Below are 13,776 nucleotides of genomic sequence, written 5' to 3' on the forward strand. Positions count from 1 at the left end.
CAGTATTGTACAATCACACCCTACTGCGCATTTTAAAACTCAGTAGCTGACTGACTCTGGTCTGAGATATCACCATAGCTTGCGAACTTTGTCTGTAAATTTAAAATGGGGCTGTTCTCCAATGTCAACGTTGCCTTTAAGAGGGTGACCCAGGCAAAAACAGCAAGGTTCCTTACCCGCAGAGACCCACACGCCCTGGGATAGAAAGTCATACAGGCCTTCATTCCATCCATCGCTGATTGCTGACACTGCAGAAGAGACAAGAGTGTTACACCTTCCCCGTGCTTTCGCTCACGTTAAACTCTTGCTGAGGACAGCGAGGGGTCAGGAACTACAAACATTTCAATTTTTTTTCAAAATGGAGACTGCAAATCCTGTAGTATCCACAGAATCCCTGCAGTGCAGAAGGAAGCCATTCGGCCCATCGAGACTGCACCGATCACAGTCCCACCCTATCCTTCTAGCCCCACATAATTACCCTGCTATTCCAACTGACACTCCGGGGCAATTTAGTCTGGCCAGTCAACCTAATCCGCACATCTTTCAGAGGAAACCGGAGCACCCGGAGGAAACCCAGGCAGACACGGAGTGGGGAAGAATGTGCAGACTCCGCACAGACAGTGACTCAAACCAGGAATCGAACACGGGTTCCTGGTGCTGTGAGGGAGCACTGCTAACCACTGTGCTGCCTTCATTGGACATCACTGGGGTGAATGGGCAGTAACTCAGTTCCCCGAAAGGCAGTGGAAGGTAGAGACTGAAGTAGGAAAGATTTACCAGTCGTAAATTCCCCCCCACCCCACCCCCACCACAGTCCTGTATCAATCCCCAAATCCCACTTCCCCACTCTCTCCCCATAGCCCTGTATCAATCCCCAAATCCCACTTCCCCACTCTCTCCCCATAGCCCTGTATCAATCCCCAAACTAATCCCACTGCCCCATTCTCTCCCCATAGCCCTGTATCAATCCCCAAATCCCACTTCCCCGCTCTCTCCCCATAGCCCTGTATCAATCCCCAAACTAATCCCACTGCCCCCGCTCTCTCCCCATAGCCCTGTATCAATCCCCAAACTAATCCCACTGCCCCACTCTCTCCCCATAGCCCTGTATCAATCCCCAAACTAATCCCACTGCCCCGCTCTCTCCCCATAGCCCTGTATCAATCCCCAAACTAATCCCACTGCCCCACTCTCTCCCCATAGCCCTGTATCAATCCCCAAACTAATCCCACTGCCCCGCTCTCTCCCCATAGCCCTGTATCGATCCCCAGAATAATCTCACTGCCCCACTCTCTCCCCATAGCCCTGTATCAATCCCCAGACTAATCTCACTGCCACTCTCTCTCCCCATAGCCTTGTATCAATCTCAAACTAATCCCACTGCCCCACTCTCTCCCCATAGCCCTGTATCAATCCCCAAACTAATCCCACTGCCCCGCTCTCTCCCCATAGCCCTGTATCAATCCCCAAACTAATCCCACTGCCCCACTCTCTCCCCATAGCCCTGTATCAATCCCCAAACTAATCCCACTGCCCCGCTCTCTCCCCATAGCCCTGTATCAATCCCCAAACTAATCCCACTGCCCCGCTCTCTCCCTATAGCCCTGTATCAATCCCCAAACTAATCCCACTGCCCCGCTCTCTCCCCATAGCCCTGTATCAATCCCCAAACTAATCCCACTACCCCACTCTCTCCCCATAGCCCTGTATCAATCCCCAAACTAATCCCACTGCCCCGCTCTCTCCCTATAGCCCTGTAACAATCCCCAAACTAATCCCACTGCCCCGCTCTCCCCATAGCCCTGTATCAATCCCCAAACTAATCCCACTACCCCACTCTCTCCCCATAGCCCTGTATCAATCCCCAGAATAATCTCACTGCCTCACTCTCTCCCCATAGCCCTGTATCAATCCCCAAACTAATCCCACTGCCCCGCTCTCTCCCTATAGCCCTGTATCAATCCCCAAACTAATCCCACTGCCCCGCTCTCTCCCCATAGCCCTGTATCAATCCCCAGACTAATCTCACTGCCCCGCTCTCTCCCCATAGCCCTGTATCAATCCCAAACTAATCCCACTGCCCCACTCTCTCCCCATAGCCCTGTATCAATCCCCAGACTAATCTCACTGCCCCGCTCTCTCCCCATAGCCCTGTATCAATCCCAAACTAATCCCACTTCCCTGTTCTGTTCCCATAGTTCAGGATCAACCCCAAACTAATCCCACTGCCCCACTCTCTCCCCCATAGCCCTGTATCAATCCCCAAACTAATCGCACTGCCCCCACTCTCTCCCCAGAGCTCTGCAGCAATCACCAGCCCACTTGTAACATTAATAAATCAACCTCAAAAACTCAATTCGCACCCACTCAAATAACAATCGGCCTTCCTATTATTGCTGCCAAACCGGGCTCACTTCTCATTTTTCCACCATTGTGCTGCATCTGCCCACTCGCTCAGCCTGTCCAAATCACACTGAAGTATCTCTGTATCCTCCTCACAGTTCACCCTCCCCGCCCCCCCCCCCCACCCCAGCTTTGCCAACCTGGAGATGATAAACTCCAGCACGCGCTACGCCGCCCGTTTCCTCCACTCCGTTCTGTCTGGCCCGGAACACAGAGGGACGGGGATGGGGGGAAATCGTTCCGAATCGGGCCTGGGAGTTACCTCGAGCTTCAAGCCCAGCAGGGACGTCACGATGGTGGGGATGTGATTCATGGCCACCTCGCGGGCGAGCTCCGGCAGCTGGGACGAGTACTTCAGCAGGTCGTGCAACGCCCAGACTGCCACCTCGATCGTCGTCTGGGGGTCCTGGGACTGGAACCAAGACGAGAGAGAGAGAGAGAGGGGGATTAGCTACACTGTCGAGGACGGAGAAGTGAGAGATGCCTTGGTAGATTCCCTTAAGGTTTATGTGCAGGTTCAGTCGGCAGGTAGGAAGGCAAATGCCCTATATACTCTATGAATTGTATGCTTTGTCGGTATAGAGCGCAAGAAACATAATTTTCACTGTATCCCAATACATGTGACAATAATAAATTAAACCCTTCTCCGCTGTGTACTCTATGAACGGTATGCTTTGTCTGTATAGCGGGCAAGAAACAATACTTTTCACTGTATCCCAATACATGTGACAATAATAAATCAAATCAAATCCTTCTCCCCTATGTACTCTATAAACATTATGCTTTGTCTGTATAGTGCGCAAGGAACAATACTTTTCACTGTATCCCAATACATGTGACAATAATAAATCAAATCAAATCCTTCTCCCCTATGTACTCTATAAACGGTATGCTTTGTCTGTATAGTGCGCAAGGAACAATACTTTTCACTGTATGCCAATGCATGTGACAATAATGGTACAAAGATATGTAGAGGGACAGGTAGCATTCAGGGAGCAGGGAGGGTTGCAGAGGGACTTGGACAGGTTGGGAGAGTGGGCAAAGAAGTGGCAGATGGAATACAATGTGGAGAAGTGTGAGGTTATGCACGTCGGAAGGAGGAAATGGAGGCATAGACTATTTTCTAAATGGGGAAATGCTTAGGGAATCAGAAACACAAAGGCACTTGGGAGTCATTGTTCAAGATTCTCTTAAGGTTAACGTGCAGGTTCAGTCGTCAGTTAGGAAGGCAAATGCAATGTTAGCATTCATGTCGAGAGGGCTAGAATACAAGAGCAGGGATGTACTTCTGAGGCTGTACAAGGCTCTGGTCAGACACCATTCGGAGCACTGTGAGCAGTTTTGGGCCCCGTATCTAAGGAAGGATGTGCCGGGCCTTGGAAAGGGTCCAGAGGAGGTTCACAAGAATGATCCCTGGAATAAAGAGCTTGTCGTATGAGGAACGGGTTGAGGACTCTGGGTCTGTAATCGTTGGAGTTTAGAAGGATGAAGCGGGGGGGGGATCTTATTGAAACTTACAGGATACTGCGAGGCTTGGATAGAGTGGACATGGAGAGGATTTTTCCACCAGTAGGAAAAACTCGAACCAGAGGGCACAGCCTCAGGCTAAAGGGATGATTCTTTAAAACAGAGATGAGGAGGAATTTCTTCAGCCAGAGAGTGGCGAATCTGTGGAACTCTTTGTTGCAGAAGGCTGTGGAAGCCGGGTCATTGAGTGTCTTTAAGACAGAAATAGATAGGTTCTTGATTAATAAGGGGATCAGGGGAAAAAGCAGGAGAATGGGGATGAGAAAAATATCAGCCGTGATTGAATGGCAGAACAGACTCGATGGGCCGAGTGGCCTAATTCTGCTCCTATGTCTTATAGAGGCAGCCCGTTACTTACCTGGATGATGTTCTGCACGGCCCGCAGCCATGAGATACACTGATCCTGGAACGTATCCGTAGGGCTGTCGGCAACAAGTAGAGCCAAGAGGCAAACCCCTTCGAACCTGCAGGAGGGAGAAGGGGGTGGGGAATCGGAATGAGGCAGACAAAGAGAGGAGGGGGCATCAGCAGTGGCTAAAGATCAACTGGGCAGAGTAGCAAAAAAAAAACAACAAAAAACACTGGAATAGAACATGGTGGCAGCGTGGGAGTTACAGGGATAACAGCTGGGTGGAACTGTTGTCGGTACAGGCTAGCTGGGCCAAATGGCCTCTTTCTGCACCGCAGGGGTGCACAGATCTGTGGAGAGAGAACAGAACTAACGCCTACAGTCCGGATGACCCTTCGCCCCTCAATGTCAACAAAACAAAGGACTTCAGTAAGCTTAAAGGAGAACATGCCCCTGTCTACATCAATGGGGACGAAGTAAAAGGGTCGAGAGCTTCAAGTTTTTAGGCGTCCAGATCACCAACAATCTTCCCTGGTCCCACCCATGCCGACACTATAGTTAAGAAAGCCCCACCAACACTTCTACTTTCTCGGAAGACTAAGGAAATTTGGCGTGCCAGCGACGACTCTCACCAACTTTTACAGATGCACCATAGAAAGCATTCTTTCTGGTTGTATCACAGCTTGGTATGGTCTCCTGCTCTGACCAAGACTGCAAGGAACTACAAAAGGTCACGAATGTAGCCCAGTCCATCACACAAACCAGCCTCCCATCCATTGACTCTGTCTACACTTCCCGCTGCCTTGGCAAAGCGGCCAGCGTAATTAAGGACCCCACAGGCCCCGGACATTCTCTCTTGTACCTTATTCCATCAGGAAAAGCATACAAAAGTCTGAGGTCCCGTACCAACCACCTTGAAAACAAATTCTTCCCTGCTGCCTTCAGGCTTTTGAATGGACCTACCTCACATTAAGTCGGTCTTTCTCTGCACCCTAGCTATGACTGTAACACTACATTCTGCACTCTCTTCCCTTCTCTATGAATGGTATGCTTTGTTGGTGTAGCGCACCAGGAAAACGGAGCACCCGGAGGAAACCCACGCAGACTCGGGGAGAATGTGCAAACTCCACAGAGACAATGACTCCTGCTCTTATGTTCCATGCTGTATGCAGATTTCTCAATTAAGGAGGGGACATTCGTGCATTGGAAGCATTGCAGGCTCATTCGACTGTTTCTGGGTTGCCTAACGAAGAAAGATTGGGCCTGCACTCATCGGAATTCAGAAGAACAAAAAAGCGGGGAGGATACGATGAAGTTATAATAAAATGCTGGTGAGGCCACAGCTGGAGTGCCGTGTGCAGTTCTGGTCGCCACATTATAGGAAGAATGTGATCGTACTGGAGGGGATGCAGGGGAGATTCACCAGGATGCTGCCTGCGATGAAACATTTCAGTTATGAAGAGAGGTTGAGTAGACTTGGGTCGTTTTCCTTGAAGGAGGAACACTGAGGGGGGGGGGACCTGATCGAGGGGTACAAGATTTTGAGGGGCACAAATAGGGTGGATAGGAAGAAACTTTTCCCCTTGGAGGGGTTAATAACCAGGGGGCATAGGCTTAAGATAAAAGGCAAGAGATTTCACAGAATCCCTACAGTGCAGGAAGAGGCCATTCAGCCCATTAGGTATGCACCAACTCTCTGACAGGACATCTTAGCCCAGGCCCACCCCATCACTTCATGTATTTGCCCTTCTAATCCACCCAACCCGCATACCTTTGGACACTAAGGGGCAATTTAGCATGGCCAATCTACCTAACCTGCACACCTTTGGACTCTGGGAGAAAACACACACAGACACATGGGAGAATGTGCAAATTCCAAGCAGGCAGTTACCCAAGTCTGGAATCCAATCTGGTTCCCTGGTGCTGTGAGGCTGCGCTGTCTGTTCGGGTAAACAGAGAGAGAATTTAGCATGGCCAATGCATCCAACTAGCAAGTCTTTCGTGGGAGGAAACCAGAACATAAGAAATAGGAGCAGGAGTAGGCCATCTAGCCCTTCAAGTCTGCTCCGCCATTCAATAAGATCATGGCTGATCTGAAGTGGATCAGTTCCACTTTCGTGCTTTCTCCCCATAACCCTTAATTCCCTTGCCTATCAAAAACCTAAATACCCGTGACTTAAATATATTCAGCGAGGTAGCCTCCACCATTTCAGCGGGCAGAGAATTCCAGAGACTCACCACCCTTTGAGTGAAGAAGTTCCTCCTCAACAGAAGCAGCCGGAGGAAACCCATGCAGACATGGGGAGAACACGCAATCTCCACACAGACAGTGACCCGAGCCAGGAATCAAACCCAGGTTGCTGGCACTGTGAGGCAGCAGGGCTAACCACTATGCTGCCGTGGCGAAGAGTCACCCAGATTCGAGATGTTAGCTCTGCCTCTCTCCACAGATCCCTATGGTGCAGAAGGAGGCCATTTGGCCTATCGAGCCTGCACCGACCGAAGTCACACCCTGCCCCTATCCCCATAACCCCATGTACATACCCTGCTAATCCCCCTGACACTAAGGGGCACCTTAGCATGGCCAATCTACCCAACCTGCACATTCTTGGACACAAAGTGGCAATTTAGCATGGCCAATCCACCTAACCCGCACATCTTTGGAGTGTGGGAGGAAGCCCACGCAGACACGGGGAGAACGTGTGGACTCCAAACAATCACCCAAGACCGGAATTGTACCCGGCTCCCTGGCGCTGAGAGGGGCTAACCACTGTACCACTCTGTAGCTGGATTTCAGAACTTCCATATTTATCTGCCTTGCAATTAACGGCAACATCACACTTTAAATCATAATCACTTCCTCTGTCTACAAACTAGCTTTTGGCGAACCATGTACCAGAACACCCGAGCAACCCTGTGCGAGTGAAACTGGAACGCACACCTTTCACACTCCCGTAATCCTCACCTGGTTTTCACAGACCGCAGATTGGAGTTGCTGATGCCAATCAAACCGCCAAGATCAGACAGATTCTGAAAGGAAAAACGTTAAATGGTAAGGTTTTAAAGTTTATTTATTTGTGTCACATGCAAGGCTGACATTAACACCGCAATGAAGTTACTGTGAAAATCCCCCAGTCTCCACACCCCGGCGCCTAATCGGAAAATACCGAGGGAGAATTTAGCACGGACAATGCGCTCTAACCCGCACGTCTCTCAGACTGTGGGAGGAAAACCGGATCGCGGAAAGCGTGAGGGCAGAGCATCGGCCAAGATATTTACCAAGTCCTCCCAGTGGCAATTTTATAGGGGACGGAAAAGGGGGGGGGGGAGGCGGAGAAGGGGTGGTGCGGGGTGAGAGATGGGTAGGAGGGTGAGGCGGGGAAAGAAGCAGAGAAAAAAAGCGGGTGAAGAGTACATCAAAGGGAGTGCAAGGGTGAGGGGAAGATCATGCCAGGAAAGAGGGAGCCGAATGCAGGGCTGGGGGTGGGGGGCAGTATTTTTTGGGGGGACAGTTTCCAGGAGGGGCCAGTTTTTTGGGGGTGGGGGCAGTTTCAGGGGGTGGCACTTCTCGGGGGGGGGGGTTGACACTTCTCGGGGGGGTTGGCACTTCTCGGGGGGGGTTGGCACTTCTCGGGGGGGGGGTTGGCACTTCTCGGGGGGGGGTTGGCACTTCTCGGGGGGGGGTTGGCACTTCTCGGGGGGGGGTTGGCACTTCTCGGGGGGGGGTTGGCACTTCTCGGGGGGGGGTTGGCACTTCTCGGGGGGGGGTTGGCACTTCTCGGGGGGGGGTTGGCACTTCTCGGGGGGGTGGCACTTCTCGGGGGGGACAGCTTCTAGGGGTGCAGTCTTTTGTGGGGGGGGTCAGTTTCTGGGAGGGGGGACAATTTCTGGGAGGGGGAACCAGTTTCTGGGAGTTTTCAGTTGTTGGGGGAAGGTTTTTGGGGTTACATCCAGTCTCTGTGTCTCCCCTTCTCCCACCCCCCCAGGGGGGTTGGGGGGTTTTACCTCGGTCTGCAGCAGCCGGTGTCCGCGCAGGTGGCGGAGCAGATGGGCTAGGTGCTGCTGCTGGAGCTGGGGCTGGGGCTGGTCCTGGGCCGAGCCTCCGTCGCCTCCATCCCCGGGCCGCAGCAGCACCGACACCCGGTCCAGCAGCAGCGAGGCAGCCATCCCGCTTTTCCCCCGGCTCGTCATCAAACCGCGCCCCCCGGAGCGGCCAAACGTCACGCGTCTCTCCCTCCCCCTACTGACACATCATCAATGCGCGACTGTGCCCCGCTATCGCATCATCAGGGAACGAGTCGGTGCCCCGCTCTTGCGTCATCTGGCGCCACGCTCATGTCATCATGGATGCTCAACGTCATCCAGGTGTTGCGTCATTCGCAGCGCGCCGGTGCCCCGCAATGGCGTCATCAAATGCACAACGTTGCCCCGCAGTGGCGTCATCGGTGGCGCGACCATTTGTAGTCTCTCAGTTCTCAGTCCCTTTCCCTAGCCAACAGCAAAAAATGCCCTGAGTCCCACTCACAGCCTAATATTGTATTTGCTTTGATTTATTATTGTCACATGTATTGGGATACAGTGAAAAGTATTGTTTCTTGTGCGCTGTACAGACAAAGCATGCTGTTCATAGAGTACATAGGGGAGCAGGATTTGACTTGATTTATTATTGAGTATTTCTTTACTCAGAGAGTGGTTGGGGTGTGGAATAGACTGCCTGCTGCGATAGTCGAGTCGGACAGTTTAGGAACTTTCAAGTGGTTATTGGATAGGCACATGGAGCGCACCAAAATTATAGGGAGGGGATAGCTTTGATCTTGGGTTTGGTCATAACTTGACACAACATTGAGGGCCGAAGGGCCTGTACTGTGCTGTAATGTTCTACGTTCTACATTCTATACCATTGATAGAGTACATAGGGGAGAAGGATTTGATTTGATTTATTATTGTCACATGTATTGGGACACAGTGAAAAGTATTGTTTCTTGCGTGCTATACAGACAAAGCATACCGTTCATAGAGAACATAAGAGAGAAGGATTTGTTTATTATTGTCCATGTGTTGGGATACAGTGAAAAGTATTGTTTCTTGCACGCTATACAGACAGAGCATACCATTCACAGAGTACATAGGGGAGAAGGATTTGATTTGATTTATTATTGTCACATGTATTGGGACACAGTGAAAAGTATTGTTTCTTGCACGCTATACATTCAGAGCATACCATTCATAGAGTACATAGGGGAGAAGGATTTGATTTATTATTGTCACATGTACTGGGTTACAGTGAAAAGTATTGTTTCTTGCGCACTATACAGACAAAGCATACTGTTCATAGAGTACATAGGGGAGAAGGATTTGATTTATTATTGTCACATGTATTGGGATACAGTGAAAAATATTGTTTCTTGCACGCTACACAGACAAAGCGTACCGTTCATCGAGAAGGAAACGAAAGAGTGCAGAATGTAGCTAAGGTGTCGCGAAAGATCAACTTAATGCGAGGTGGGTCCATTCAAAAGTCTGACAGCAGCAGGGAAGAAGCTGATCTTGAGTCGGTTGGTACGTGACCTCAGATTTTTGTATCTTTTTCCCCACGGAAGAAGGTGGAAGAGAGAATGTCGGGGGTGTGTGGGGGGTCCTTGATTATGCTGGCTGCTTTTCCCCGAGGCAGCGGGAAGTGTAGACAGAGTCAATGGATGGGAGGCTGGTTTGTGGGATGGGTTGGGCTACATTCCTGACCCTTTGTAGTTTCTTGCAGTCTTGGGCAGAGTGGGAGCCCATACCAAACTGGGAGGCCGGTTTACCTAACAGACTGAGTTTGTATTGATTTGATTTGATTTCATTTCATTTGTTAATCATAGATTAATTATAGAATCTATTAATTATGGACTGTACAGTGCAGAAGGAGGCCATTTATTTGAATTTAAAATACAGACGGAACTTGAGAAGTTAAAATCCAATACTAGCGTCTTGTACTTAAACAAAGGACACTACAATGGGATGTGGGAGGACTTGGCTAAGGTGGATTGGGAGCAAGAAACGTTATGGTGGGACAATTGAGGAACATTGGAGGACTTTCAAAGGGATCTTTCACAGTGCTCAGCACAAGTATATACCAGCAATAAGGAAGGACTGTAGAAAAAGAGATAAGCAGCCACGGATATCTAAGGAAATAAAGGGGGGTATCAAAAGTCATACAAAGTGGGAAAGATTAGTGGCAAACTAGAGGATTGGGAAATCTTTAAAGGTCAACACAAAGCCATGAAAAAAGCTATAAAGAAAAGTAAGATGGATTATGAGAGTAAACTAGCCCAGAATGTAAAAACAGATAGCAAAAGTTTCTACAAATATAAGACAAAAAAGGAGTGACTAAAGTAAACATTGGTCCTTTTAGAGGACGAGAAGGGGGAATGTCATAACTGGAAATGAGAAAATGGCTGAGGCATTGAACAGGAATTTTGTGTCAATCTTCTCAGTGGAAGACACAAATAGCGTGCCAAAAATTGATGACAGGAAGGTTACGGCAGGCGAGGACCTAGAAACTACCTTTATCACGAAAGAGGTAGTGTTGGGCAAGCTAATGGAGGGGGCTAAAGGCAGACAAGTCTCCTGGTCCTGATGGAATGCATCCCAGGGTAATAAAAGAGATGACGGGAGAAATAGCAAATGCACCAGTGCAAATTTACCAGAATTTGCTGGACTCTGGGGTGGTTCCGGCAGATTGGAAAACAAAAAATGTGACGCCACTGTTTAAAAAAGGAGGTAGACAAAAGGTGGGTATCTATAGGCCAGTTAGCTTAACTTCTGTAGTAGGGAAAATGCTTGAATCTATCACCAAGGAAGAAATAGCGAGACATCTGGATATAAATTGTCCCATTGGGAAGATGGGTTCATGAAGGGCAGGTCATGTTTGACTAATGTGGTGGAATTCTTTGAGAACATTACATGTGCAGTGGACAAAGGGGAACCTGTGGATGTGGTGTATCTAGATTTCCAGAAGGCATTTGACAAGGTGCCGCACCAAAGACAGCTATGTGAGATAAAGGTGCACGGTGTTACGGGTAATGTATTAGCATGGATAGAGGATTGGTTACCTAACAGATTGCAAAGAGTGAGGGTAAATGGGTGTTTTTCTGGCTGGCGAACAGTGACTGGCGGCGTGTCTCAGGGATCAGTGTTGGATCCGCAATTGTTTACGATTTGCGTCGATGATTTGGAGTTGGGGCCCAAGTGTAGTGTGTCAAAATTCGCAGTTGACACTAAGTAAGTCACAGAGCAAAGTGTGCAGAGGATGCCGAAAGTTTGCAAAGGGATATAGATAGTCTAAGTGAGTGGGCGAGGGTCTGGCAGATGGGGTACAATGTTGGTAAATATGAGATCATCCATTTTGATAGGAATAACAGCAAAATGGGCTACTATTTAAATGGTAAAAAATTGCAGCATGCTGCTGTGCAGAGGGATCTGGGTGTCCTTGTGCAGGAATCTCAAGGAGTTGGTTTGCAGCAGGTAATTCAGAAGGCAAATGTAATTTTGTCCTTCATTGCTAGAGGGATGGAGTTTAAAAACAGCGAGGTTATGTTGCAGCTGTATAAGGTGCTGGTGAGGCCACACCTGGAGTACTGTGTACACTTTTGGTCTCCTTACTTGAGAAAGGATATCCTGGCACTGGAGGGGGTGCAGAGGAGATTCACTAGGTTGATTCCGGAGTTGAGAGGGTTGGCTTATGAGGAGAGACTGAGTAGATTGGGGCTATACTCATTGGAATTCAGAAGAATGAGGGGGAGATCTTATAGAAACATACAAGATTATGAAGGGAATAGATAAGATAGAAGCAGAGAAGTTGTTTCCACTGGCGGGTGAAACTAGAACTAGGGGGCATGGCCTCAAAATAAGGGGGAGCAGATTTAGGACTGAGTTGAGGAGGAACTTCTTCACCCAAAGGGTTGTGAATCTGCCCTGCCCAGTGAGGCTACCTCATTGAATGTTTTTAAGGCAAGGATAGATAAATTTTTGAACAGTAAAGGAATTAAGGGTTATGGTGAGCGGCAGGTAAGTGGAGCTGAGTCCATGAAAAGATTTCTTCCTTAATGATAGATTCAAGCATTTTCCTTACTACAGAAGTTAAGCGAACCGGCCTACAGATACCCACTTTTTGCCTACCTCCTTTTTTAAACAGTGACGTCACGTTTGCTGTTTTCCAATCTGCGGGAACCACCCCAGAGTCCAACAAATTTTGGTAAATTACCACTAGTGCATTTGCTATTTCCCCCTGCCATCTCTTTTAGTAACCCTGGGATGCATTCCATCAGGGCCAGGAGACTTGTCTGCCTTTAGCCCCCATTAGCTTCCCAACACTACCTCTTTTGTGATAATAAGAACATAAGGAGTAGGAGCAGGAGTCGGCCATCTAGCCCTTCGAGCCTGCCCCGCCATTCAATAAGATCATGGCTGATCTGAAGTGGATCAGTTCCACTTTCCCGCTCTCTCCCCTTAATTCCCTTGTCTATCAGAAACCTATCTACCCATGACTTAAATATATTTAGCAAGGTAGCCTCCACCACTTCCAATTCCAGAGATTCACCACCCTTTGAGTGAAGAATTTCCTCCTCAACTCTGATCTAAACTGCCCCCCCCCTTATTTGAGGCTGTGCCCTCTAGCCCTGCTGTCCTTTCTAAGCAGGAAGAATCTCTCTGCCTCTACCCTATCCATCTCCTTCATTATCTTATACGTCTCTATAAGATGCCCCCTCATCCTTCTAAACTCCAACGAGTACAGACCGTACTCGTATTTAGTCTCTCTTCATAGCCCAACTCCCTCATCTCCGGTATCAGCCTAGTGAACCTCCTCTGCACTCCCTCCAAGGCCAACATATCCTTGCGTAAGTGCGGCGACCAAAACTGCACACAGTACTCCAGCTGCAGCCTCACCAGTGCCCTATACAGCCGCAGGAAGACCTCCCTGCTTTTATATTCTATCCCCCTCGCTATAAAGGCCAGCATCCCATTCGCCTTCTTGATCACCTGCTGTACCTACAGACTGGGTTTTTTGCAACTCATGCACAAGGACCCCCAGGTCCCTCTGCACCGTAGCATGCTGCAGCTTTTCGCTTTATAGATAATAATCCCTCCTATTATTTCTGCCAAAGTGGATAACCTCACACTTGCTAACATTAAACTAGATAGTTTCTAGGTCCTCACATGCCATAGCCTTCCTGTCATCAATTTTTGGCATGTTATTTGTGTCTTCCACTGTGAAGAATTCCTGTTCAATGCCTCAGCCATCTTTTCATTTCCAGTTATTACATCCCCCCTTCTCGTCCTCTAAAAGGACCAATGTTTACTTTAGCCACACTCTTCCTTGTTTTATACACTTGTAGAAACTTTTGCTCTCTGTTTTTAATAATCTGAGCTAGTTTACCCCCATAATCCACCTCGCTTTTATTTATAGCTTTTTTCGTGGCTTTCTGCTGACCTTTAAACATTTCCCAATCCTCTAG

The 13,776-nt window shown here is 48.9% G+C and overlaps 1 protein-coding gene across 1 annotated transcript in view; it reads right to left on the reverse strand.

Moving 5' to 3' along the window:
- pelp1 (proline, glutamate and leucine rich protein 1) overlaps positions 1-8,457 on the reverse strand; it is a 34,988-nt gene extending 26,531 nt beyond the window's left edge. The window contains exons 1-5 of the mRNA XM_080182576.1: positions 8,285-8,457; positions 7,245-7,309; positions 4,289-4,394; positions 2,666-2,815; positions 177-248 (exon numbers count right to left, since the gene is read on the reverse strand). Coding sequence (XP_080038702.1) covers positions 177-248; positions 2,666-2,815; positions 4,289-4,394; positions 7,245-7,309; positions 8,285-8,446 — 555 coding nt within the window. The 5' untranslated portion in view covers positions 8,447-8,457. The remainder of the gene's footprint in view (positions 1-176; positions 249-2,665; positions 2,816-4,288; positions 4,395-7,244; positions 7,310-8,284) is intronic.
- Positions 8,458-13,776: the final 5,319 nt, after the last annotated feature.

This window comes from Carcharhinus amblyrhynchos, unplaced genomic scaffold (assembly GCF_965287045.1).
Source record: "Carcharhinus amblyrhynchos unplaced genomic scaffold, sCarAmb.v2.hapA scaffold_69, whole genome shotgun sequence".
Classification (NCBI taxonomy): domain Eukaryota; kingdom Metazoa; phylum Chordata; class Chondrichthyes; order Carcharhiniformes; family Carcharhinidae; genus Carcharhinus; species Carcharhinus amblyrhynchos.